The following is a 27,748-nucleotide window of genomic DNA, read 5'->3' as shown; positions in this document are numbered from 1 at the left end:
ATGTATTTTATGAAGTAGTTGTTACTTGTTGACTGCAGGGGATACAGAATATTAATGTAAAACAAATCTTTTTCAGGCTTTACAATGACGTAGGTAATCTTCTTGACGATAAATTCAGAACTGCATATAACCTGACATACTACACAATGGGAGGTCGCAAAGATGTGGATACGTCAAAGTTTCGTAGAGCCATTTGGTATTACATTCAGTGTTTATTTGGGATACGCCATGATGATTACGATTATGGTGAGATCGACGCCTTAGTGGAAAGAACCTTGAAAACGTTTATTAAAAGCGCTACATGTTACCCTGAAAGAGTAACGAAAAAGGATTACGACAAAGTCCTCAGAGAATTCCAGCACAGTGAAAAGGTGAGATTCCTTTACCTATATTATGTGAGTGTGTACATCCGGGTGTACATCCGTTCGTCTTTAACATTATCACGACGTTTCGGCAAGATCACATCTGCCATTTGCATGTTCTCTTCTTGGTAGTTTAACTTAAACTGGAGTTTCCTTATCTGAAGTCATATTGATTATTGTCCTGGGCGGTGTATTTGCTGCTGGTGGTGCACTGGCTTTGGTTTTGGATATGATGATTTTCCATGCAACTGAGAGGTGCTCAGCTGCAAGGAAAAAGGTGACAGTCTAATCAAGGTTGATAAACTATTCAAGTTTGAAGAATCACCATCTATTTTCATGAATATTTAGCCAAGTCTTCAATTCTCTCTTTATCAAAATATACAAGTCAATAGAAATAATTTATGTATGCCACTGTATGGGTCAACGATCCTGAATAAATTAAATATTGTGCAAGTTGTTTATTTGTTTGTTTATTTATCTTTGTTTTGATGACTCCATCATTTTCAAGTCCCTCAAGTTTTGGTTGGGACAGGATATCGACGTCTCGCAAAATTAACGTCAAAAGGTGTCATTTGATAAGAAAGAGAATGGTACCGCATCACTTGTCGCCGAGAGAGGGCGCTCCCAACTTTTTTCAGGCATAGGCATGTTTTTTTATTGATACAAAATGTATTAAACATTCACCTTTAAAGACACTGAAAGAAATTCCTTAAAATTTTCGTTAGTTTTTCATGAAGATGATATAAAATAATATATTAATCTGCTAACTTGATTTATTTTGAAAAACATTGTTTCTGATTTTCAGGTGCACGTGAACCTCATGATTTTAGAGTCTAGAATGCAGGCAGAGCTGCTATATGCACTGAGAACCGTCAATTACTACATGACCAATTGAACTATGATGGAAGGGTACCTGCATTTCTATGTTGCCTGCTCGTATGGAAGAAGTCGTCACCTTTTCTCATTAGGACGACAGCTTGAAATGTATGATCAAGGCCAGAAAAGATGTATATAAGATTAACATGGCTACATCTGTCAATTAGATGACGCGTCTGTGTATCTGAAGATCTAGGATTATGAAGCACAAGTACGACTAGTCACAAACTGAGCTTGTTCAAGCTCCATCATTTGTACAATGGCACTGATAGTGTCCGCAGGTGTGGTGAAACTTATATAGTCTGCTTCGTGTTTAAAATCTGAGATGAGAATTTTGTACTTTATAACATATTTGTTTTATGCAACAGGATCAGAAACGATATCATACAGTGCTATAGTTTTCTTTGTTGTCTTAAGGTATTTTATTAAAATGTTGTAAGGGACATCAAAAATTTCATGTGATGTTTTGAGTTCATAATGAATTATCTTAATTTTACTGTTTAAGATACCTAGTTATTTTTAATATTTGAACAATTATAATAATATTTTTATAATTGTCTTTTTCTACTGTTTTTTAATCGTCACGACAGTGGGAAAAGGAGAACTTCCAAACATACATATTAAATATGTGACCACATTTGTAAATAAATTGAAATCTATATAACTTTTTAATCTCTGTATATCATGTACATAAGTTTGATTCTGGAAGTTGGTGCTCTCTTGAGGATATTTTGCAACATCTGAACACATGATGACTTCCATTCTTTTTTAAACGAACTGGTTTATTAAGTCATCAAAGACAAAAGTGAAAATCCTTATAAACGCTAATGACTTCCATCCTTTTTTTTACGCATCGGATCGTTAATAGTGCATCGAAAATACTGAAAATCCATTTATCATTATTGCAGGGGCAGTGATTGAATATTCATTTCGCTAAATGTAACATTGTAGTTTGTCTACATATTGAAGGGTTGAAAATTACTGAGTTTGCAGTTTCGCTATTTTTCATAACCTAAATTTTATGTCTTGATCTCAGTATTAATAATATTTTCTTTAGTATAATTTCACTGCCATTTAGTTTGTATTTCAATGGTCTCTTCTCCTTCTCATTAAATTTCTGGAATGAATTTTGAAAAATTATTTTCGGACTGGTCTAATCAAGAAGGAGACTGTTAAAATAAATGACCATTCTGTAGATTGAGTATGAGTTCAATAATTTCCATCAACACCACAGTCATATATGTCAAATTGTGATGAATTTGTCTTAATTATATGGGAACAAGCACATTTCGAAATCGTTCATTTCTAGTAGTCCCACATTTGAAAACTTATCAGAACAGCATAATCAAGTTGTCAGTTTCATCTGAAAATTATTTATTGAATGTATCTGAAAACACTTCCAACGTCCAAATTTATGCCACAATTGTTAAAATGTACAAGAAAACTTCATTAACTTAACTCAAACACCATAATTTATATTATTCATACCCACCAGAAATGAAAAGGATTTTTCATTTCTTTCAATATTTAATTGCTTTCATCAGCTTATTAAATAAATGTTGATTATAACATGAAGATACATTTCAAAATTATCAAATAGGAATGAATGTCATTCTGAAATATATAATTTCTAATTTGTCTCTGACCAATTATTTTTTCAAAAACGAGATTTTTCATTAATAACATAAAACGAAACGCAGAACTTTGAAACCCTGTGAATATTCCATGGCTTCAAAGTCGAAGCCGAAACTTCGAACATCAGACGCGGTTCAACTCGGACTTCAGAGATTCTTGTTGCCAGATAATTAACAAATGAAACATATATTAACTGTGCTAAAAGGCACTGAAAAATTCGATCTCTCAACCAATATGAGAAACATTGTTAATAGTTGCTTCCAATTATGGGAGTACCATAAATTTTCATAATTGTTCATGCAATACTTTTCAATATATTTGATACCAGAATAAGAGAATTTGCAAAGTTCAAAGAGAATTTGTGGTATTCCATAATGTTGCGCTAAATCAAGTATATTTATTTCTTATTATTATAGTTATTATTGAACTCAACACTCCAAACATATTTATCAATATTGGATATATGTATTTAGGAAGAAATCATTCAAATTCTACTATTGTAATTATGTAGAAAGTAATGCTGTGATGTTTCAACTTGTGTATTTCTTTGAAACAATATTTTTGTATGTTCGGCGTTTTTTTTCAAAAATATTAATGTTAAGCTTACAATCTCTTGTGATTTTTTTTATTTGTAAGTTTCTCAAGTAACATCAATTCAGTTTGTGTTATCATTTACGAAAGAATCATAATATAGGATGAAGATGCAAAAAGTACAAATTGTGATGAACTGAATTAATTGCAAAAGGATTTCATAACACTGCAACATGTAGCGTTTCAGCATTGATTGATTCTCGACATGTTTCAATCACCCAGTGAGAGATCGATCAGTCTACCCTTGAACGTTATGAGATTCTCGATTGGAGCCAAGTAATGTTGTAGTGGGGACTTCTCCATTTGTGATATTTTTCTGAATGTGATTACTGTGTAATAGATTTTTAGATTGTTTCAATTGAATACTTACGATATAAGTTTTGTTGATGTTTAACCATAGACTTTTAGTGAGATGTTTTTAATTCAATTAATCAACTTCATATGAATATAGTAGTTTCATGATACTTGTTGTTTCATTCGACGATGGATGAGTCACTGAAGAAACCACTTTATCATCGACATAATCCAAGACTTTTCAATCTATACAGGCTCTAATAAAGACAGTTCAAGTATTTTTAGTGTTTCATTCGTCAGCACCTCTTTTATCATTTTTCTATGAATATAACGCGACATTGATTACATCTGAATTTACGAGATTTTAGGCACGTTCTTAGACTCCCATCTATCCTTCAGAAATTGTATCGATCATAGCAAGAAAGTAAATAGTGGGTATTATGCCATTCTGCAGATGAACATCTTCATTAAGCTTCAACTTATCAATATTTACTATGCCCCCATATATCCTATATAGTTGTCTGGGGTAATGCAGTATCGTATCAAAGATTGCTGATATCACAAAATAGAATAATACGCCTGATTTTCGGAATTGAACGTACAGATTCTTGCAAACCCTACTTTATTGAAAACAATTATCCTCACTGTGCCATGTATATACATCATGAAATCATTATTGACAATTAAATTACAACCCTCTAACCTCCCGACAAGTGGTGTTAATCACAACTATAATGCAAGATATGGTACTCGCTTGCAGATACCACAACATAGAACAACCCTGTTCGAAAATGCCCCTTCCTTTACAGGGGTTCAACTATACAATAAGCTGCCTGAGGATATTGCGAATGAGAGGAATTACAGAATATTCAAAAACAAATTGAGGAAGCTTCTAATCAGTAAATGTTACTATAAAGTAGATGACTTTTTTATTGATTGAATAGAACTGGCCGATACTTGATGAAAATTCATATTAAACAACTAATCAGTACAGTTTATTTGTATGATTTTCACTATAAGGGTTTTACAAAAACCGCGACACGTGTTTCGCTACACAATAGCTTCTTCAAGCGTAAACTGAAAGTTACTTCTAAATTACACCATTATATACTATAACCTAGTACCTATTCGTCTACCTGAATAATGAATCTACCTGAAAAGGTCAGGTATACCTGAAAGTATACCTAACTATTTTTACCTGCGAATGAACAGATTCAATAATGGCGAATTATTCAATTCAGTTTGATCATTAGTAAGATGTTGAGAGTTTTTGAATTTGTTTATTTCCATACTCTCCAACAGGTTAAGTTTCAAACCTTTCTTCTGGAAATGGAGGGGTTTGTATTCATGGTTGAACTCTTTTATTGAACTTTTTTATTGAGTGACTGATGCCTGAATGCATTTCAAATGTATTTTAAATATTAATTTTATACTCTAAGGTATATGACCGGTGATAATTATCAAAATATCACTTTATAATTTTTAGTATTTATGTTAGTATGCTATGTTTTCTTTTTTTGACTGTTCCAATATCATTTGAATTGTGATCTGACTGAAATAAAATTATTATTATTATTATTATAAAGATACAAGCATCACTCAGTATTTCAACTTCTAGTAATGAATTGAAGATTGAAAAGCTGTAATATTTTCAACTCAAATGCTTGTGAAATTTATGTTGCTGATGCAAAATCTGTGTATGAATTATCTCGTTCGTTCAAAAAATATTCTTGAAACTGGACATACTTAAGACATCTAAGTTGGTCTGGCAACATGTACAGGGTTTTCCATAAGTCAAGGCGTTATAGGTCATTTCCAATCAAAAAATTCTAATAACCTGTGTTCCGATTCCTCGCGTTTTTTGAGTAATTCTGATTTTCACAAAAATCAAGTGTTTTCGTAACAAGCAAAAATTATTCTGAAAGAAACTTATTCTGGCACATTTTCATTCAAAAATAAAAGGCAGGATCTGCCACGGCAAAAGAATTTCAGGCAATTCTTTAAATCTGAATATGATTATATTTTACTAAATGCATAAAAATTGTGAAAAAGTTGAAGGCTAGGAAGCTTTTACAGTGATGATTTGCACTATACCTGTTTAACCATTTAAAATGAATACAATTTGGTAAAAGACATACGAGGGTGGTTTGAAAAGTTTCCGACCTCAACATGAAGATAGCAGAATTCGTAAATAAAAGCTAGTGAATTTCGTTATTCACTCACCAAAGTTTCAGCCATTTTGGACGTGCAGTTGTTATGTAACAGTCATTTCAGTAAGGGTTTTTTAAGAAAATGGACAAAATCGAGTATCGAGCTCTCATTAAAATTTGTTTTTGGAAGGCAATACGCCTACGCACATCAAAGACTAGTTGGATTCTGTGTTTGGGGACTCCACACCATCATTTACCACAGTGACATTTTTGGCAGCTGAAATTAAACGTGGCCGTAACAGCTTGGGAGACGAAGAACGTTCGGGACGTCCAAAAACTGCAACTACTGTTACCTCATCGCCTTCGATGTCTACCGCAGTAGTAAACAGAATGTCAGGCATCAAAACCTGCGTACCACGGCCAAAAAACCCGAGAAATAGCTTTAACACAGTTATCTCTGGCCGTGAAAGTTAAGCTTGTCCCCGACTTGTCCGGCACAGCACAGCACGGCCCATTCTCGTTAAAATACGTATAGGATGGGAATAATGAAAATGAATGGGCAACCGCCCACTAGCCCGGTACGGTACAGTCAAGAGCGACCGCCGCCGGAAAGGATTCCAGCTCCCCGATCCTGTTCGGCAAATAACGGTACGTTAAAACCCAGAGAATCGTGCAAGAACTTGTTCACTGCCAATAAAATTTCAACAGTCATAGAACTTTTTATCCTAGAGACGGTTTGCCTTATTTATAAATATAAATCGAAGTTCAACTTTGCCTCTACTTCTTATGCTACTCGTAATAACAATCATACCTTTAGACTTCCTATCCCAACTTCGAATTCAATCAAGGATTCCATATACTATAATGGTCGTAAGTTGTTCAATCGTTGACCATTAGAAATGAGATCTGCAAATCTAAGCAACATTCATTTCAAAACGGCAGTGAAAAACCTACTCGTTGATAGACTCTATTATAGTTTGGAAGAGTATTTTAGCGAATCATTTTAACAATAAATTAATTTATTCTTTGTATTATCACTTTATACATGGTGTTGTTTAATTTATACATGTTTAGACCTTTTTTTTATATTTACATTTATACATTTTTGGAACTTTTTTTTATATCTACATTTATACTTTTTCTATATCTACATTGTATTTCTTGGACTTTATCAATAAGATGCAAATCTTCGGACAATAAAGTATATTTTGACTCGATTTGCTGTGACGAACTGGCCAAGTGAGCGCGTCGCCGGCCAGTGCTTGCCAGCATCAACTTGTTCAAATGTGCCTGGGAAATTTCTGTCTCTCTGTTTTGCTATTCCATCAGTTGACAGCACATTGTCAGACGGTACCTATGAAAATGGACGAGGAAAAATTGAGTTGCTTGTTAAGGCAGGCTCTAAAATGAATATTACTGGAGTTTTTTCCCAACAGCAAACCTTTATTTTAACACCTTGAAACGTGTTTTGATCACCAAATGATCGTCTTCAAGAAGAAGATCAAACAGTTTGATCTTCCTCCAGTAGTATTCATTACTAAACCAAAGGTTCCAAACAGTGCATCACAAGGCTCTAAAATATCCAGAATTTCTGAAAATTTGCCTGAAGTCATTCGGAAATAATGGAAAAATTTCTCGTCTTCTTTCAGGTCGTTGAAAAGATGATGAAGCCCTCCCAGATTTGCCCTCTTCTGATTAATGGGATGGACCCACATCCTTTTTTTTGTGGCTATTTCCTTCTACATTCAATAATGCGGTCATTATAATGACGACTTCTTCGTCAGAACTGATACTTATAGACATGTTTTTGTCACCGCTCGATGTCAACTGAAATTCCTTTGAAATAGAACCTCCACAGCACCTTCAGTACCTATGCTGGTTGTAGCTGGACAAGTGGGCGATGATATTACCAGTCGCCATCAGGTGACGGACAGTGCCGTGCTCTGCTGTGCCGGACAAGTAGGCGACAAGCTTTAACATTTTTTTTCTCAGCTAGCAAGCGATTTCTAGCTCGGGTTTGACGTTGGGCAGTGAAAATCGATCGTCCGGCCTGAAGTGGAACAAACCAATCATACCAACCGGCTACCGTCCCGCCATTATTCTCTAAAAACTAAAATATGATGACTTTACAAATCTTCAATATATCCATGAGAAATGTGATGAAATTGGCCGATACTTGATGAAAATTTATAACCCATTCAAGTAACACATTATTGCGAGATATTTTCTAAACAGTTTACAAAATAACAACACGTACAATATCTTTCTCAGGAGTTCAGGCGAGTATGAACACGTCTGAGAGAGCTATTGTGAAGTGAAACATGTGTTACCGTAGTTACATGGAACCCTGTGAACTCCCGCTGATTTGAGTGGATCTCTGATATTATTTGCTGATCTCAGATACTCCCGATATTTTCTTCGTTGGTTTGAAGACGGTGTTAATTCTCTCTTTTAGAGAATTTTCCCGATTCGGTTGGTAACACCTTCTATGTATGGCAGATAGACAGTGCCTTGGGGTTGATCTTCACTGGTGTTTCTTTTCTTTTCCCTTGGACGCGTACCTTTCTTTATATATTCTCAAAGCTCTGTTCACCAGGATGTTGATAACGGTTCGTTTCTATTTTGAATGATGGTTATATCCATTATGTAGGTATCGATCTGTGTGTGTTTTCTTCCTGAATACCTTATGTTCTAGTTGATTACCTTCCTTGATGAATAAAACATCGAGGATGGTATTTGGAAGTTTTCTTCTAATTTCATGGTAAAACTGGATTTTTGTATGAAAGCTATATTCAGATGACTTAGGAAGTTATAAAATTCTTCTTTTCCATGGCTCCAAACACCAGTGAAGATCATCCCCAAGGTACTGTTTATCTGCCATACATAGGCGTCACCAACCGAATCGGCAAAATTCTAAAGAAAGAGAAAATTAACTTCTTCTTCAAACCAACGAAGAAAATATCGGAGTATCCGAGATCAGCAAAAGACAGAGAGATCGACTCAAATCGGCGGGAGTTTACAGGATTCCTTGTAACTGTGGTAAATAAAGTTTATATCGGTCAGGCGAAAAGAAGCATTGTTATCCGCCGAATAGAACACAAGCAGAGTTGCCGTTTGGGACAGACCAAGCAGTCGCTGAACATGCACGGTCCGACGGGAACACAAGATTCTGTTCGAAAATACCGAGAAGCTATTCAACAAGAATGTATTTAGAAGTCATAGAAATACACAAACAACAATAGAACTTAAGAGAGAATATATCTACCACACAGCATTGAAAAGCGCCAAAACGAAGCCAAGTCACCCAAATCGCGCGGAAAGTTCGCACAAAAAGGCGCAAAAAATCAGCACTATAAATGACACGGTAGAAATGAGAGCTTCAGTTTCAGTTGTTACGCAAGAAGAGTACTTCAACCACACCACTGAGGATGACTGCCCCAGTTGCAGTTGAAACGTTTAGAGATTATAACCAAAGAAGACCACTGCAAAATCCAGAAACCAACCAAAACATTTTTGTTCTATAATAAAATAAGCTGGTATTGACCTTAGATTAAATTAATTTATCTGTCCTAATTGACATCTCATATGAAATTCCTGGTTCCGTATTTCAAGAAACCAATAATAAAATTTCGACAAATTCTGGAGAAATAATCTCAGAAATGAACTTTCGCTGGTATCATTTATTTTGGCGAATTTTCTGAATTACCTTCAAAATTTGTCAGAAACTCCGAATTAGCTTCAAATTAGGATTGATAAATCAGGCCAAAATCAACGTCAGCTGATTTTTCTCAAGTATCCATTCATATTTTTTTCATATTTTTCAGTGGTCCAAACTAGAGCCCAAAAACGAAGCATTCGTTATCCAAACCAGCAGGCTCTATTCAGAACAAGCCTAGGTTTCACTAGTGGAGACAAGCAATAATTCATTTGCATTAAGGAATGTAAACATATTTGTAATTCAGAAGAAAGTAAAACAAATCATGAAATTATTAAACAACAAAAATTTTATTGGCGCTCCGGGGCGACTTCATTGATTCCAGTGGCGCATTTAACTTTTTCAGATGCAGGAAAACAAGATCTTGATCTGCCAATGTCCCCCCTTTTATAAAACAAAATGTAGGATGTCTTCAGAGGCTTCAATAATTTCAAAACATCGCCAGAACACTTCGTGACACGACTATCGTCAAACTTAAACCAGTCCGATTCGTCTTTGACCAATACGTAATAATGACCAGATTCAACGCCAGAACCACAGTGAACAATGACTGCATGAAGATTATAATAGTGGTCTGCTAGATTGAATTGTTCATCTATTTCAAACTTTCGTAGGAGTTTGGTACATCCGTCAGAGGTTGAGTCATGTTTGAAGATCATCAGTGTCATTATTAAATTGACTGGTGCCTCAGCTATACTTGTTTTCTTATAATAGTCTGTTAGCTTGGCGCATGTTTGGCAATATAGTTGATCATCATCCATTAAAAGTTCCATTTTCAGATGATTTGACAATATCTAAGCTTTGCACGGACTGGTTATCAGTCATATTAGGAAACGCTAGTTGAAGTTCCAGAAAATCACATACGTTTTTGCTACCTCTTGAACATTTACTACAAAGTAAAAAATTAAGGATTTTTCCAGCAAAATAATTGTATCCGCAATGATTCAGATTCGAAATGTAAAACAAAAGCATTCATTGATATATAAAGCGGTAAAAAATAAATTTTATTCAGAGAACAAACAAAAACAAATTTAAATCAAAAGAGATATTAACAAATTGAAATTTATGATATAAATTATGTTTTTTGATCCTGGAACTCACGTTGTTGATTTGGGCTTGAAGTTCAGTAGAAAAGCACGAAGTTCACGCCTTGTCACTAAAAAAAGAAATAAATATGACTTTGTTTCAATCCCAGACAATTTATATCTAGTTTACAAAGTTTATAAAAGCATATTATCCATATTGGTACGAAATCACATTGGTTGGTACCTGCTTCACCGGAAGGGTTCTAGGAAATTGGAATGAAATTATTAGCATTCATCAATGCTAATAATGTGAATTCGAATTGCAATTCTTTGCAATTCGAATTCACACTGAAACATTCACATAAATCTTATCATCCCTTCTTTGGAACATAGTTCTGGTTACCCAGATTAATTGCCTCAACAATAACGGATTCTACACTATTGCATATGCAGATGACATAGTTATCATGCAGACCGGCAAATCTGTGAACACACTATGCGATACAGCGCGGTAGAGCGAAGGGCTCAAATTAATAGAAACATGGTATAAGGAACACTCACTCTCGAACAATCCCAAGAAGATTGAGATGGTCCTTTTCACCAGGAAATGAAGTTTATCGGGCTTAAAACCTCCCGAAATCTTCAAAAGCAAACTAAACTTCTCTGAAGAGGTGATATACCTTGGTACTATCCTCGACAGGAAGCTAACATGGAACTCTCACCTATAGAAAAGAGCAAAAAGAGCATATGTGGCTTATGATCAATGTCGGAGCACAGTGGGACGCGCATGGGGTCTTTCACCCCGTATGGTCACTGCAATGGAATTAATTACTGGTCTGACCCCTCTGAACCTGTACGTTAAGGAGGTTGCGTTAATGACCATGTTACGATTGCGCACAGCTGGTGTAAACCTAGAAGTAGGAATGGGTCAATTGAGGCTGAGCCTATGGCGAGAAGCGCTTACTGCGCAACCTCTGCGGCAGACAACCAGTGATGCAACTGAACCCAGGTTTGTGTTTAATAAACCCTACAGAATACAAATAAAACAGAACACAGAGTCATATGCTACAAATGCAATACGCATTTATACAGACGGTTCAAAAACCAAAGAAGGCTCAGAATGTTGAGTGTACTCCAGATCACTAAGCCTAAGGATTGAGTGGGAAATGGAAAAAAACACCAGCGTGATTCAAACAGAACTGGCTGGTGTCTAAATCGCCACAAAAGAAATAACTAGGAAAGGAATTCCTGGCAAAAATATAACAATCTAATCTGCACTGATAGAAGACAAGCCCTATTAGCCTTGAACAGACAAAGTGTTACCTCAGGGCTAGTACTAAAGTGCCACCAAGATTTAGCCAAAGCCTCGGTAGATAATAACATTATCCTGATGTGGGTTAAAGGGCACGACAGGAGTAAAGGTAATCGCATGCCGACTCTTTACCCAAGGAAGCGGCTGGACTAAGAATTTTACGACCCAGCGGCACCTACGGCCTGATGACTTCGAAAATTGAGGAACTAGCCAAAGTGTGCAGTCTTGCCAGGATCACCCTGGGCGACCCTAGAAAGCTGGGGCCGAAGAAATATCTGGCGATGACCAGGAAAAATTGATGCTCGACAGTAGGATTTCTGACTAGCCACGGTCAACTAAGGAAACACCTCCATAATATGTGGGCTTGTGGACGCCCCCCTTTCATCCCCGGTAGGGGATGAAAAGGGGGCGTTCACATATAAAAATTACCTTTTCATCACTATTTCTCCGTACCGCTATATTTTCGGATGCTGAAATTTTGTATGAAGGTTCGTTTTTTGCTGGAGATGTGGAATAAGAAAAGATTTTTAAATATTCCAACTGGGGAGCCAGCCGCGGAGAAAAAAGTCGCGTTCATAAAATAAAAGTTACCTTTTCATCACTGATTCTCCATGACCTTAAATTTCCGGTGGATGAATTTATAGTTAGTATCAGCATTGCACCAGTGCGGAGCCGGGGCGAGTCGCTAGTATATTATATGACTTGAACAAAAAATTAATTGGAATGCCACGCAAAATCACTTGTTACTTAAGTTATTTTCACTGATCTAAGATAATTATATTAAACTCCCAAGGACAATATGATAATTATGAGACAATTTAACTACTATTTTTGAAGGCATGTTGGTTGTACATTGAAACGTTCAATAAATGTATTCTTATTTATTTATTGTAATATACTTTCTATAAAATAAAAAAGTGTTCATGCATGTTCACTCATGCCAATGATCCGTCCCAATCTTCTCTATTCAGTACCGCTGGAAGGTAGAACTGGAACCTCTGTTATGTGTTTCACCAGCCAAGTTGGTGATATATAGTTCATCAGAAGATGAACTATATTATGAACTTTTCAGTATAGGTCCTCTTCTGATGAAGCCAGCTTGTTTGAAGGAACGAGTGGCAAGTAGAATGTTGCAGTGTTTGTTTTGGATTCAGCACCGCTATTTATTCCGCCGGTATCAACAAAGTATTGTGGGTTCTTTCAAAAAACGATAAGCTTAGTTATTGTTACCTTTCTGGTGGCATATTACTTTTACCTAATTTTTGAAGTTATACTTCTTTTGGCTATGAAGGGTCTTTTGGCGCGTTAGAGAAAAATGATGACAGTAAATTTTTACGATGTGCGCGCACACCGTCACGAAAAACCGACACCCTGAAGTTAGCTTCTTCTTATTAAATTTATATGGCCGTTGCTTCTCGGTCGAGCGCATTTGGCCAGACTCCTCTTGTCCATAGTGAACAGAAGCTTTGTCCGGGGGCGCAGCTGTCTGAGACATCCACGTGCCATATTTGAGGACTGTCGTTATCAGATCAACCCTCTCGTGATCGGAGAGGAAGTCCCTGAAGTTAGCTAGTCAACATTAAAGTTTTTGAAAAATGTTACCAATAGAGTAAAGAGATCTACGTATGTCTGTGTGAGAACTGGCAACTGTATTCACGATACTTATTTATTCAAGTGTTTTTGAACTTACAATACGTGTTTTGTATTGAGTGTCTTGATATAGAAACAGAAGTTAATAATCGGACATAGCTCTCAAGATTATTAACTTCTGTTTCTATATCAAGACAGTCAATAACTTTCATATTTGTAAAATTTCCTGGACCCGTATGTCACGCAGGGAGCTATAGCTGCCTCCGTGGTGATTTTGATAGTTTTCTTGTGAACACAAGATCTATCAACTGAAATCACAAATGTGCGTTTGGCTCCTGCTGGTGGCTCCGTGCATTTGTATTTCTATTTTTTTTTTTTTTTAGAAATAATAGACACTTTATTCACAGTAAAAAAAAAATATATGAATATATATGAATAATACATGGAGTGAACAAGTGATTAAGGATAAGTACAAAGTACTTGTTTCCTTGAAATTTAGAAATTAACAGATAAATAGACAAATAAAAAAGGAAAAATATATGTATAAAAATTATCAAATGGTAAAATTTTAAAAATATACAACTCTAAAACTAATATATATAGTCAGCTTAAATTCTATAAAGAATACAATTCAAATAATACAAAAAAGTTAAATGACATACATTGGTTGTATTCCACTAGGGTTCAAATAGTTGGGAGATCATATTCCTTTCATTTTCATTGATATATTTCTTTAACTTTTTCTTGAAGTTTTGTTTACTTTTACATTTTTTTATTTCTCCTGGTAGGGTATTATAAATTTTTATTGAAACATAAGAGTATGCTCTTTGAGTTTTTGATTTTGTAGCATGCGGTAGGATGTGTTTGTTACGGTTTCGAGTATTGTATTCATGGTTAGGAATATCAGCTTTATGTTTTTGAAAGTGGTATTTCATATTCACACAAAGGTAAAATAATTGCCTGATATCCATGATTTTTATTTCTTTGTAGAGGCTATCAGAGTTGTATCTAGAGCTTTTCTGTAGCATTAATTTCAAGAACCGTCTCTGTATCACTTCTAGTCGATTGAGATGGGTTTTAAGCGCACCACCCCAGGCTTCAATACCATATCGGATATGACTTTCTACGAGAGAGGAGTATATTACTTTCATTTCTTCTATGGGTAAGTAATTGTTCAGATATTTGAATTTATATAAAATGGTTTGGAGTTTTTTGGTCACGTATTTTATATGATAATCCCATTTAAGATGTGTGTCCAGATATATTCCTAAATATTTTGTTACAGTTGTAGTATTCAGTTTCAACATTTTTCCATCTATATTTATTTCTAGGTGGCGAAAAGGAGGGATGCCAGATTTGTTGCAACTGAAAGGAAGAACGTGGGTTTTTTCGAAGTTGACTGTCAATAGTTTGTTATCGAACCATTCTTTAATAAATTTGAAATCTATTTCTGTAGTATTTTTTAGTTCCTGCCATGTTGGAGCTTGATAAAACATAACGGTGTCATCAGCATATCCTACGATGTCACCTTTACTAGCAACTGAGAACAATTCATTCACATATAGGTTGAATAACAATGGACCCAGGACTGTGCCTTGCGGTATTCCATATTCAATGATTTTTGAGTTACTTGAATCATCACCAATTTTCTTGGTAACCACTTGGTAACCAAGTGTTGCCCATCCTTACACTTGGCTGCATCATACTGATGATGGGCCAAAAGCCTGAAACACGTGATGGTTTGCCACTTTCTTGTGTGCTATGTTGTGATTATAAGTGATAAAAGTGGTTTTTGTATATTACTTCGATTACATTTGTAGAATTTGAGGTTAGTTGAGTGTATGTATTATTTTTATATATAGGTATCATCATTATTTATATATCAAGCAAATATGCTTTGACTGGAGACCCGGTATGTACTCAAATTGTAGGTCCTCGAAAATTCTTCAAACTCTTCTCGTTCATTGGAGTAACTTGACACTTGTCATGGACGATGAGAAGTCACCATAGGAATATAAAAAAAGGAATGTGAATCCAACTGAATTTCAGACCATTAAATATTATCTTTGAAGTTTCAACAACGGTTTCATAAAAACAAGAATGGCATGTCTACAGCATTCATTCAGCAAGTCTTTGATCACATTCAAATTATACAATGAGATGTCCCAGTAAACATTTTCATTGTTTTCTAGGATTCTTTCTCGTTGCTCAGTTGCCCAATGAAGGAAAAAAGTAGAAAGCAATAAATCATTTTTATTAAATAGAAATACTTACGAAAACACTTTCCAACAACTTTGGGAATGGAAGGTCGCCTTTCAAGTTTTATAATAATCTCCACAAGTTTCTTATTAATGTTATTCAGTACAGCTGGATCAACGTGTGAAATGAGATTGTCACTTTCATACCAATAGAAAGGTATCGTCTTATCTTCAATTTGTTTTTGATATATCTTCAACATCTGTAATAATTATTCGTATCATATTACACTTATCAATTATACAGGGCAGAAATAAATAGTTTTTCCCCCATGTCTTAACTTTCGAATGGGGCAAGATATCAAAGTCAGGCACAATTTTTGTGAAAAGGAATCATTTTTAGTACTTTTTAACAAAGAACGCTATCAACTTTATTTTCGAATAGAAAGAGGCGTGTTGGGACATTTCATATGAAAGTTACTTGAATTTTCAGGACAATGACTTTTCTTTTTTAAATTTCGCTAAACGTTTGCGAAGATAATGTTCAATGGAAAGAGAAATAAATTAGAAGCATAAACTGATTGATGAAGCCTTTACTAAGTGTGGATCATCATGAAAAGTGAGAAATAAAACTATTTATGTTTTTTACCACTTTTATTTGTAACTAACGTTACTGCAGTTTCGTCCTGTATGAACCTTTTCAAACTAATACAATAAAACTGTTTTATTATATTAGTTTGAAAATGTCCATAAATTGTATTAGTTTGAAAATGTCCATATAGGACGAAACTGCAGTTACATTAGTTACAATTAAAAGTGGTAAAAAAATATATACAGTTTCATTTTTCATGTAGAAGCATCTTTTGTAATCAATTAGTGTTAATTTCAAGGTAATAAAACGATAGCATTTTTTTTCAACCTCATTATTATGTATCCTATACATATAAAAAAATCTAAATTGAAATGGTTATATTTTTAGGAGTGACTAATTTTTGGGAAATAAAGTTTTTGGCTTTCTATTACTTCATCTTAATACAAAAAATGTGCGAATCTTCCGAAGAAAAGAAGGAAGCAATCAATTTCAAAAGTAATAACTTTATAGATACATGTGTAGATCATGCAAAGAAGTAACTTTCAAACACTTTCATATAAACATTGAATTACACGAAAGAAAAATTCTTTTGAAACAAACACTTTTAACGAACACTGAAATATACAAAAAACACTTTTCCCTGCTCGGTTCGTATTCCAGACATTCGTTACGGAGACAAATCAGATACAATTCACAGAATTTCTACAGAATATACTAAATGAAAGGTAAAAATTGTCACTTACGTGGAACACTGTCATCCTCTATGTACTTCAGTACCAATCTGGATAACATTGTGTTTTTATACATTACTTTGGCATTAAAAAAAATGTTTGTGTTTGTGTGTGTATATGTATATATTCGTGTAGGTATGTTATTTTTGTTTATATTGCATATAACCAATGTTTTTTAGGGAATGTGACATTCAAAATTCTTATTTATTTTTTCTTATGGTATTGTTTTATAATTGTACTAGCTTAAACTCTGATTTCATGTACCTGACTATATTTTTTATTCCTAAAAAAATGCAATGTTCACCAAAGCTTTTTCAATAAGAGTTTCTCTCCGGACAATAAAGCATATTTATTATTATATATTATTATTGTTATGCTAAATCTACACATCTATGTATAAAGCAACACCCTGTGCATCTAGAACCATCACCAAAATGTTACCTTTCTGGTGCCATATCACTTTTACCTAATTTTTGAAGTTATACTTCTTTTGGCTATATTTTTTATTCCTCAAAAAATGCAATGTTCACCAAAGCTTTGTCAATAAGAGTTTCTCTTTGGACAGTAAAGCATATTTATTATTATACATTATTATTGTTATGCATGATCTACACATCTATGTATAGAGTTACTACTTTTAAAATTGATTGCTTCCTTCCTTTCTTTGGAAGATTCCCACTTTTTTTTTGTATCAAAATGGAGTAATAGAAAGCCAAAAACTTTCTTTCCCAATAAACAATTCATTTGAGTAAATGTTCAAAATGATATCCTTGAACCACCTGACAGTAAAATAATCTGTTTTCAAACTGTTCATAACATTTTAGAATGTTTATGATGTAATGCTAGCACAAGTTTCGGTAATTCTGTTTCGCAGTTTCCGTATTGCCCCAGGTTGCAAAACATAAACTGCCGATTTGATATAGCCCCAAAGAAAAGACAAAAAAATTGAGACGAGTCAAATCTGGTGAACGAGCAGGTCATTCCAACGAACTGCGCAAACCAATCCACACGCCTGGATATATCTGATCCAACCAATCCCTTACACCTAAAAAATGTGGGGGCGCACCATCTTGTTGGAAAACAACTGGATTTTCGACCACAATTCTTGAATCTGTGGTAAGGTTTTGAATAATTTTCAAATATAAATCAACTTCTAGATATACGGGGCGAACAATATGATTTTCCAATGTTCTCGCCCAGAAATGAAATCTACAGTTTCAAACTTGAAGTGAAAATCTGTAACAGATAAAACTTAATTAATTACTTACTTTCATGAAAACATAGCTCAATGGTTGATTCCAAAATTCTGGTGGCTGCTTTTGTATCTCGCACAAAAATATATTTTTAATAAAATAACTTGCTATGCTGTCATGTCTTAGTTTATCTCTCATTTTCTGAAAATAAAATAAGTGTCAAAATATCACATTGGTTTTGATAAAAAGTATACCTTAAGTAATCTTAGAACAGGTTTGAGCTTTTCTTTTCCATTGATAAGATATCTTTCTTGCTCTTGAAATGATACTCGCCAATACCTTGTACCTTTATTATTAGTTTTAACTGGTTTCGAAACAATGAATATGTCAGGCTGAAAAAAAATTCTTATTGAACGTGTTCTCTAATTTCTTTCTCATAAAAAACTATGTGGTTTTTCCTTTTGGGGAGAAAACACATCCCAAAACCACCGATATAAACGACTCAATTCAGGTTTGAATATTTTTGTATCTAAAAGATTTGTAGAACTGACGAAAATACAAATGATAAATTGGCGAAATGATGCCATCATCTTAACAGACACACGCAAAAGATCAATATGAGTACTCCGGATACACATTTGGATCTAACAATCAGTTAAACTTTTGCATTACTGAATCCCTTCTGTTGATAAATTATCATTCAATCAGCATTCTGTCTAACTTCGAGGATAGTAATCCTAGTAAAAGACAAATTCTGATGTATTAAAACTCTTTAGTTTCTGTTTGGAATCAAAATCATGATGATTTGGACTTATTTTTTAATAATTCAACACAAATTCAAAGTCGGTAATGAGTTTTCAGGAAATCAGAGTGGAAGGGTCTCTGGCTTGATACTGACCTAAGATTTAACAAACATGTTAATGAACTTTCTCGCAGCTCATACAATTTCTTTCATCAACTATCGGCTTCCAAAGACTTCCATTATGATATATAAACACTACCAACACGCAGATCGGGGAAGTTTAGTTGAAAGTGCGATGTTCGGTGGCGTAAATAAGCTGAATATTTTTTATTACTCGTAAATGAAATGGTTTGAGTTTTTTTTAAACAGGATTCACACGTTAAAAGGTAAGACCTCGTTAGTCCTTAGCTCACACAAGTTTCTCAACTTCTGAGAGTTGTCGTTCGTATGAGGGCGACAGCTGATTAACGGAAAAACAGATTTTAAACAGATTTTTTTTCTGTGAACCCACGATAAACGTAACAATATGAATATATACCTTTCTTGGCACTGGATTCATTAAAAATCCACAAGTAGGGTATTGTGACCCAGGAAATAAGAAACAAGGCACAAAATCCAAATTAATGTCAACAGTCTGCTTGTGAACAGTACCTCTGGCATGGAAGGTGAAAGCAGGCCCGTGTCTTCTGAATGACAGCTGGAAAAAATAGTTTCAAAACATATTGCAACACGTAAAACTAATAAAAAAATACATATTAAATCATAATTCACAGGGTGTTCAAAAGTTCCTCACTTGATAACAAAATGGGATAAAAATATCTTTATGTTACACCTGTTTGCAAGCTTGGACTTGAATGCCAGATATCCTGCATTCAATATCGGCTTGAAGTCATTTTTTTCCTTTTTTTTCAATCGATTTTCAAACAATTGGAAATTAAATATTTCAACAAAATGAGAAAATATTACTGAATGATTTTTTAGGTTGCTTCTTGTTACGGAATGTAATGGTATTTCTCTCATTCTGGATATCCTCCGCACATCTGGATATTCTCCGCACATGAGAATGAGAAAAATATTCCTGTTATAACTCATGAAAAAAGTATAGTATTCTACTCGCGAAAAATGTCCGTTACTCGGTCGAATGATTTACGACGCTCGCTTTTGTGTCGCTTGGACAAATTTCATTACTAGCGAATTTCACTAGTTCGGACTTCCATTGTCTACTATATAAAATGATTTGAAATCCCTGGAATAACTAAAAAAAAAAAAGAAGAATTAAAAAATGAATAGCTGAAAATAACAATTATATTAAGCAAAAATAAACCTGAAATGAAATAATAGTGAAATAAAAAACAAGTAAAATAGAACAATTGAACAAAAATAAATAAAAATAAATAAATAAATGAAAAAAGAAAATAAAAATAAAAAGTTGAGAGGTTCCAAGTCACGTTAGTTCACGGCGTGACTTGGAATCTCTCAAGTTTTTATTTTTATTTTCTTTTTGCATTTCTTTATTTTTATTTATTTTTGTTCAATTGTTCTATTTTATTTGTATTTTATTTCACTTCCAAGTCACGTTAGTTCACGGCGTGACTTGGAATCTCTCAACTTTTCATTTTTATTTTCTTTTTTCATTTCTTTATTTTTATTTATTTTTGTTCAATTGTTCTATTTTACATGTATTTTATTTCACTATTATTTCATTTCAGGTTTATTTTTGCTTAATATAATTGTTATTTTCAGCTATTCATTTTTTAATTCTTCTTTTTTTAGTTATTCCAGGGATTTCAAATCAGTTTATATAGTAGACAATGGAAGTCCGAACTAGTGAAATTCATCATGAAACATTGTCAATCACCTTCAAACATTCATTACTAGTGTTATCATAGTAACAAAGAATAATTTATTAGAAGCGTCAGTGTGGAACTTCATGACAAAAAGTCAAACCAGAGTTGTGCAATGAAATGTGAAAAAAAGGGTGTCGACGGAAATTGTGAAAACTGGAGTATCGAGCCATCAAGGGGTTAAGAGTTACGCAGATTTACGAAGACGTGCATTTACGATCAATGTCATTCGCATGCGATCCTACACAAATCATGTTACCACGAACCCTAAATCACGAATTGCTAGAACACCCCTCTTATTGACCAGATCTGATTCTGTCTGACTATCATGTCTTTCTACGAGGTCTGTTCAAATAATGAGGTGAATTTTCATTTTTCAAAGTAGTTCTTCTCAGATATAATACACCTGTGCCAGCGTTTTTTAAAATCCTCGAATCAGTTCTGAGAAGCGGTTTTTGGTATGTCAGCAATTCGGTTTTCATCTCCTCAATCATCATGGATCTCTTGAATCTTGGGAATAGGAAAAAGTCGCAGGGGGTCAAATCTGGCGAATACGGCGGCTTAGGCATGATTACAGAGTTGTTTTGGCCATAAAATTCCAATAAGAAATGCCGAGTGAGAAGATGCATTTTCGTGATGCGAGAGATATGAATTGCTTTTCCACAATACCGGACGTTTCTTCAAGATATTACTCCTTATTGACGGCACGTCCATGTGGCTAGAACTACTGATGATGTACTACGCCAAAGGCAATCGAAAAAAACAGTGAGCAAAACCTTGACATTTAATCGAACTTGGCGTGCTTTTTTGGTCTTCGCTCTACTGCGCTCTTCCATTGTGATAACTGGACTTCGGTGTCGATGTCACAACCATATACCAATGATTCGTCACCAGTCATGACCCTGTTGAGCAAATCTGGATCGACGTTGACGTCATTCAACCCTTCCTGAGTGATGCTCATGCGACGGTTTTTTTGGTCAAAATTCAGGAATTTTGGAACGAATTTCGTTGCCACACGCTTCATGTTCAAAATTTCCAAAAAAATTGGCTGGCATGAGCCAACCGATAGGCCGACATCCTCAGTAACTTCTCTAATAGTGATTCGAAGATTATCCATAACAATTTTTTTCACTTTCTCGACATTAATTTCATTTTTTACACAAAATTTTATGGAAATTTTTTGATCCATTTTTTTCGATTATGTGTATGTCTCCTACCAAAAATTTTCTTAAATATATTATGAAGGTTTTTTTTATGTATTAAAAGAGGAAATAATAAAGACGTTATTATTATTATTGTTATTATTATTATTATTATTATAAACAGGTGAAACTGTGAACATATGTTCGGGACGAGTGTACCAACATACAAAATAAAAATATCGATAATCCAATATAAGTAGCCCGCGAAATTTGAACATTCACCTTATTTTTTGAAAACACCTCCTATAACTGAAGAAACTCTGAATGAGAGGTTGTGATGGCCTGGTTTGCAGAGCAAGGTAAAATTTATTTTTGAAAGGTTTAGAGATGTTGCAGGTTCGCTATAATAAATAGATCCAATTGAGAGGCTCTGCACGGGTGCGATGTTTATAGGTGCTTCGACGCGCTATTTATAGGCACGAGCCGCCAGCCCCCGGACCGGTATCGCCGTAACCGCTACACCCCGGCAGTTTGAATCTGTAATATTTTCGCAAATATTCATTTAAATAACATGCTGTGAAGCACCATATTGATCTATATCAAATGCACAATGTATTTAAGATACTTAATTGGATAAGGATTAATGCTGTATTGCTTAAAATCGCTTCGTGAACAAGCCATTATTTCTCAAGGATAAAAAATGGTTATTGTGGGTTATTCCTAAGAGGTAGACATATACCATTGCGGACTTTTTTGTAGACATTTTCAAGGTGTACAATACTCTAGTACATTTTTTTATCTGTCTCAAAGAGTTCGGCAAGCGTTTGCAATGTAGGTAAGCGCAAAAATGTGTTTTTTTACATCACATTAGAAACCTTTAAAATTATCAGTGTTAAGCGTATCCATTTTATATATTTGAAATATACATAATTTATAATCCTGCTGAATAGATGGGAAAGCACAATACAGGTATATTTCATACCCAGGTGTAAACCTATACATTCAGAGAGATAATTCTGATGTCATAAATTATATGAAATATTTGATGTACAAGTATGTTATTGATTGAATGAATAAATTACTGAATCACTGAATTATCTACTATATTATGCATGTTATAAACATACATATAATCCTTTCCCTATACTCTATCTATTAAAAACCCGCATCGAAATCCCTTGAGCATTTTTGAAGATCTAAGTATACATAGGGACAGTCGGCAGGAAGCGACTTTGTTTTATACTATGTAGTGATAATAAACACTTTTGAGTTTTATATTTTGTTTGCTTCTATGGCAGACTAGAATGTTTCAATACATCCTCGTATATCACAAAAGTCTTTAAAACATACCCAGTAAATCTCCAATCTCGTTTTAATAATCCCTCTAGAAATTCAGATTACTTTATTTAGTTGCTAAGAACCCAAGGTGGTTGATGCAATTTTATTTATTTTAAATAAAAAATAAATAAACCTCAAACAGAACTCTTGTTGGAACCTGTATATTGAATAAATCAATCACCAGAGTAATTTGAAATATGAAAATGACCTCCATTTAATCTATATATATATATATATATATATATATATATATATATATATATATATATATATATATATATAAAAATGGATGTTTGTTGGTTGGTTGGTAAGCGATAAATTTGACATGTATAAGTAATTTTTCATAAAGAAGGTTTTAAGATATATGAAGGTTTTAAGGCTATCAATTTTTCTGTAACTCGCCACTAGATGGCGATGTAGAACAATTTCTTGAAAGCACTGTTCTATAACGCTGCGCACGCCTAAGTTCGTTGATTCTGATTCTGTCAAAACATTGGAACAGCAGCGATACAGCAACATAGTACTAGTAGAATATAAAATCTTTGATCTCTTTCCATGAAATCAAGTTTCTTACCTTAAAACTTCCATGACTAGGCGTATCAACAGAGCAATAACGTTTTTTTCCTTTCTTATACCCACCTAAGGAACAGGATAATATCTGGTGAATCCATAACATTACTTTTTCGGTATCTAAATAATCGTCATGGCTTACCAAACAATGTAAACCTCTGAAAAAAAATTTGAATTTGGGAAAACCTTTTTGACATTACACTTTGCCATAATAAAAAAATTGTGATAAACTTCCGAATAAAAAGGTAAACAGAATAACTTCAATAAAATCTCTTAAAAAAGATATTTAGCGCGTACACAGAAGTTTCTATCAGAAACAAACTTTTGGAAACAACTACTTTCACATGAACATATATAGAGAGAACAAGAAAGGAAAAGTCATTATAAATAATTTCCATATGAACATTGAATTACATGAAAAGCACTTTTTCCCAATCAGTTTGTACTACAAACATTTGTTATGGAATTGAAATAGATACAGTGCATTTCTTTAATGCCCCCCCCCTTTTATTTTTTTAACGGGTCAACTCAAAAAATTGAAATTTGGAACAATGAAATTAATCAATGAATACTTCATTTTGAAGTGAAATTGACAGATGAAACTTTCAAGATGGCGACTGGGCGCCATCTGAGAAAAAAAATTAAATGGAACGGGGGTCTTGTGACACATCAATTTGAAGGTCCTGACGAATATTTCACAACCCTACAATATGAAGTCAATATTTTCACCTACTACAAAGTGGCGGAACATTTAATAATTTCCTGAAGACAAACACATTAATATCGATATTTCTAGAAATATTTCTTTTATCATATCTGCCATATGGCAATTCCAACAACCCGATAAGGTTTGTTAAATTTTGTTGTTTATAAAAACGACAAAAAATGTCAGTACGACAATGAACATCATTGTTCAGTTAGAATATTCTCATTTAGTTTTCGGTTTTACTAGTTGAAAGGTACCACGACAACAATCTCTAAAATGGTCAATTCTCGTACATTGGAAGAAAACAATTTTTATTTAGGGTGCGACACGTAACTCTCATGAGACCGAAAGGATTTTCGAAGAACGTTTTCCGAATCGTCCTATCTGTAGAAAATATTTGAGGGAACTTGTATCCAAATTTACAACTACCAGTAGTGTAGATAACAAAAAGCCCCCAGGTCATCCGTCCATTCCGGAAGAACAGCGAGTGCAGATAATTGGTGAGACGGGAGTAAATACTGAACAGTCTACTTATTCAGTCGCGAATGTTTGTGAGGTGTCTCCTTCTACTGCGTGGATACTTTTGAATAGGAATACAAAATTAAAATGGTACACCAATTAACTGAAGATGACCCTGTAGAAGAATAGAATTCTGCGAAATCATGACAGAAACCATTGCAAGGCATGTTATCTATTTCCACAATATTTGGTTTAGTGACGAATGTATTTTTTTTTAAACGGCAATGTTCACAGACCAAATTGCCGTTATTGGAGTGACACCAACCCTCACGATTTCCGGGAAACACTTACCCAATATCCAGAAAAAATTAACGTTTGGGCAGGAATATTTGGAAAACCATACTGTAGGACCTCTATTTATTGATCAAAATTTAACACGGGAACTGTATTTGAATATGCTGGAAACTACTGTTGACCTTCTCATCACTGAAATCCTAATAAATTCGATATGGATATTGTATTCCAACAAGATGGAGCATTTCCACATTACTCCAGACAAGTAAGAAACTATTTGGATACTACTTTTCCCGGTCGTTGGATTGGCCGTTGAGGACCTACAGAATGGCCAGCCCGCTCGACATATTTGACACCTTTGGACTTTTTTATGAGGCTTTTTGAAGCAAAAGGTGTACGAAACTGAGCCTGCTTCAATATTGGATATACGGCAAACAATAATAAATATTTGTAGAGATATTGACGTTACTATGCTCGAAAATGTTCGGCGTGAAATATCGGATACGCTGTTCATATGTCAAGAAAGTCAAGGCAACCATTTCGAGCATCTCCTGAACTGCCCTCAAGTTTATTACGTTTATTATGTCAATGTATTCAGGCAATTATTGAAAGTTCCGCCATTTTGTAGTATTTGAAGATATTGACATTATATTCTAGGGTTATGAAGCATGTGTCAGGAGCTTCAAAAAGATGTGTCACAAGACCCCCCTTTCGATTTAATTTTTTTTCCCAGATGGCACCCAGTCGCCATCTTGAAAGTTTCATCTGGCAATTCCACTTCCAAATAAAGTATTCTTGCATTCATTTCATTATCCCAAATTTCAATTTTTTGAGTTGATCGGTTCAAAAAATAAAAGGGGGGGGCATTGAAGAAATGCACTGTTTTATTCATGGGAATGCTACACACTGAGATATATGTATAGAAGAGTATGGTCATCATAGTGTCTTGATGCTATTAAAGAAATAGTGCTTCTAGTTTTAATGTTATCCAAATTGGTGGTGATGAGACAACTGTCATCACCCAAAACTTCGAAGTACACCACTGAAAATGAAAGTGTTCTGTGTTATATTTTATAACAATACTCTCTCATATATCAGTCTAGGGTATCGTTCATGCCATCAAATATAATATGTCTGAACTCTGTCCAATCAAGCAACGGAGTGCTCCAAAATATTATCATGCATAATGCACGTGATCTCCCAGACAAGGCTGCTTGTACAGAGTCGCACTAAGAAACGACCGATTTTTTTTTAATATGCGGCTGAGTATACAAAAAATTTTTTAGGTGGAGTGTAGGGACACAAATTAGCAGTTTCTTCTGCCGTATCAGTACTTGACATTTTAAAAATTTCAAATTTCAAAATACCGTATAGTCATTAAAACGTGACTGACCACTTCGACACTGTAGCAATAAATTCCGCCAGCCGATTGCAGTTAAATCTGATTGCGAAAGGACGCTTGCCAGGAGGCAAGCCAGCGAAAGGAGGCTTGTTGATTTTACCCAACAGATGCAAATGTGCGTGGTGTCCATATTTTGATCACGCATTTATCATTGTTTGAGTTGCTTTGCTTATTGGATGGATATAGTTTAGATATCATTTCAAGAATTATGTAGATTGCATTTAGTAGAGGGTTATATAACTTTATCCTCTGTTAATTGTCAACTCTTCAACTCTTTAAAAACGTCAATTTGGTCATTACCTGAATTTCAAAAGGTTATGAAGCTTTCAATTATTCAACTGTGCAAATGATTTTCTTAAAAAAAAAAACTACTCACGGCATGCCATAATAGGGTCGAGGATGTTTTTTACTCTTGCCTCTGGAACAAAAACAATCAACATAATAATTAAAACGATTTATGGTGATGGAGAAAAGAAATATAATGGATTGGTTGTAAAATATGCATTTTAAGAAAGTAACATAACTTTTATTGTCAGAAATTACTTTAAAGGATTTTAGCATAAGTTATTTGTTCTCTGCCATAGAATGTTGGTGTCTGTAATATCATGGTAATCTCATGGAGGGAGAGAGAGGGGGAGAGGGAGAGAGAGAGGGGGAGAGGGAGAGAGAGAGAGAATATACTTTATTGTCATAAGAGTAAATCCTGTGGACAAAGTTTCACTTAATCTATAATACAGTTTTTATGTAAAAACAAAGTGCATTTAAATTGATCAATTTTCACTTAATACATGAAATCAGTTTGCATATATCAGTTTGCAGGATTCTGGGAAATAATACATGAGTACAGGATGCTGATAAATAATAAACAAATAAGATATTTTTTTAACTATTATCATTGAAAAATTCTTGTATATTATAGTAAGTTATATCACTTAAAAAACCTTTCCAGTTTCCAAAAACATTGTGAAGACTTCATTTCTGTTACATTCT

The 27,748-nt window shown here is 34.2% G+C and overlaps 2 protein-coding genes across 11 annotated transcripts in view; one reads left to right on the top strand and one right to left on the bottom strand.

The window, feature by feature from the left end:
• Positions 1 to 3,928, top strand: part of Sesn (Sestrin) — a 120,882-nt gene extending 116,954 nt beyond the window's left edge. For both annotated transcript variants that reach the window (XM_074178256.1, XM_074178257.1), the window contains exons 6-7: positions 77 to 371; positions 1,168 to 3,928. In XM_074178256.1, coding sequence (XP_074034357.1) covers positions 77 to 371; positions 1,168 to 1,257 — 385 coding nt within the window. In that variant the 3' untranslated portion in view covers positions 1,258 to 3,928. The remainder of the gene's footprint in view (positions 1 to 76; positions 372 to 1,167) is intronic.
• Positions 3,929 to 7,989: 4,061 nt separating this feature from the next.
• LOC111508846 (cyclic GMP-AMP synthase-like receptor) overlaps positions 7,990 to 27,748 on the bottom strand; it is a 32,312-nt gene continuing 12,553 nt past the window's right edge. For 7 of the 9 annotated variants that reach the window (XM_074178253.1, XM_074178248.1, XM_074178252.1 and 4 more), the window contains 7 exons: positions 27,135 to 27,176; positions 23,902 to 24,055; positions 19,542 to 19,700; positions 18,516 to 18,653; positions 18,337 to 18,462; positions 15,825 to 16,008; positions 10,599 to 10,779 (listed from right to left, as the gene is read on the bottom strand). In XM_074178253.1, coding sequence (XP_074034354.1) covers positions 10,721 to 10,779; positions 15,825 to 16,008; positions 18,337 to 18,462; positions 18,516 to 18,653; positions 19,542 to 19,700; positions 23,902 to 24,055; positions 27,135 to 27,176 — 862 coding nt within the window. In that variant the 3' untranslated portion in view covers positions 10,599 to 10,720. Of the gene's footprint in view, positions 8,019 to 10,598; positions 10,780 to 15,824; positions 16,009 to 18,336; positions 18,463 to 18,515; positions 18,654 to 19,541; positions 19,701 to 23,901; positions 24,056 to 27,134; positions 27,177 to 27,748 lie in introns of those variants that run through there. The other 2 variants (XM_074178251.1, XM_074178250.1) reach the window with 2 other exon arrangements.

This window comes from Leptinotarsa decemlineata, unplaced genomic scaffold, assembly GCF_025532065.1.
Source record: "Leptinotarsa decemlineata unplaced genomic scaffold, Ldec_3_MD MMD2_tig00003736_RagTag_RagTag, whole genome shotgun sequence".
In the NCBI taxonomy this organism is placed as follows: domain Eukaryota; kingdom Metazoa; phylum Arthropoda; class Insecta; order Coleoptera; family Chrysomelidae; genus Leptinotarsa; species Leptinotarsa decemlineata.
The sequence above is the reverse complement of the archived record's forward strand: the minus strand, read 5'-3'. Positions and strand labels throughout refer to the sequence as shown.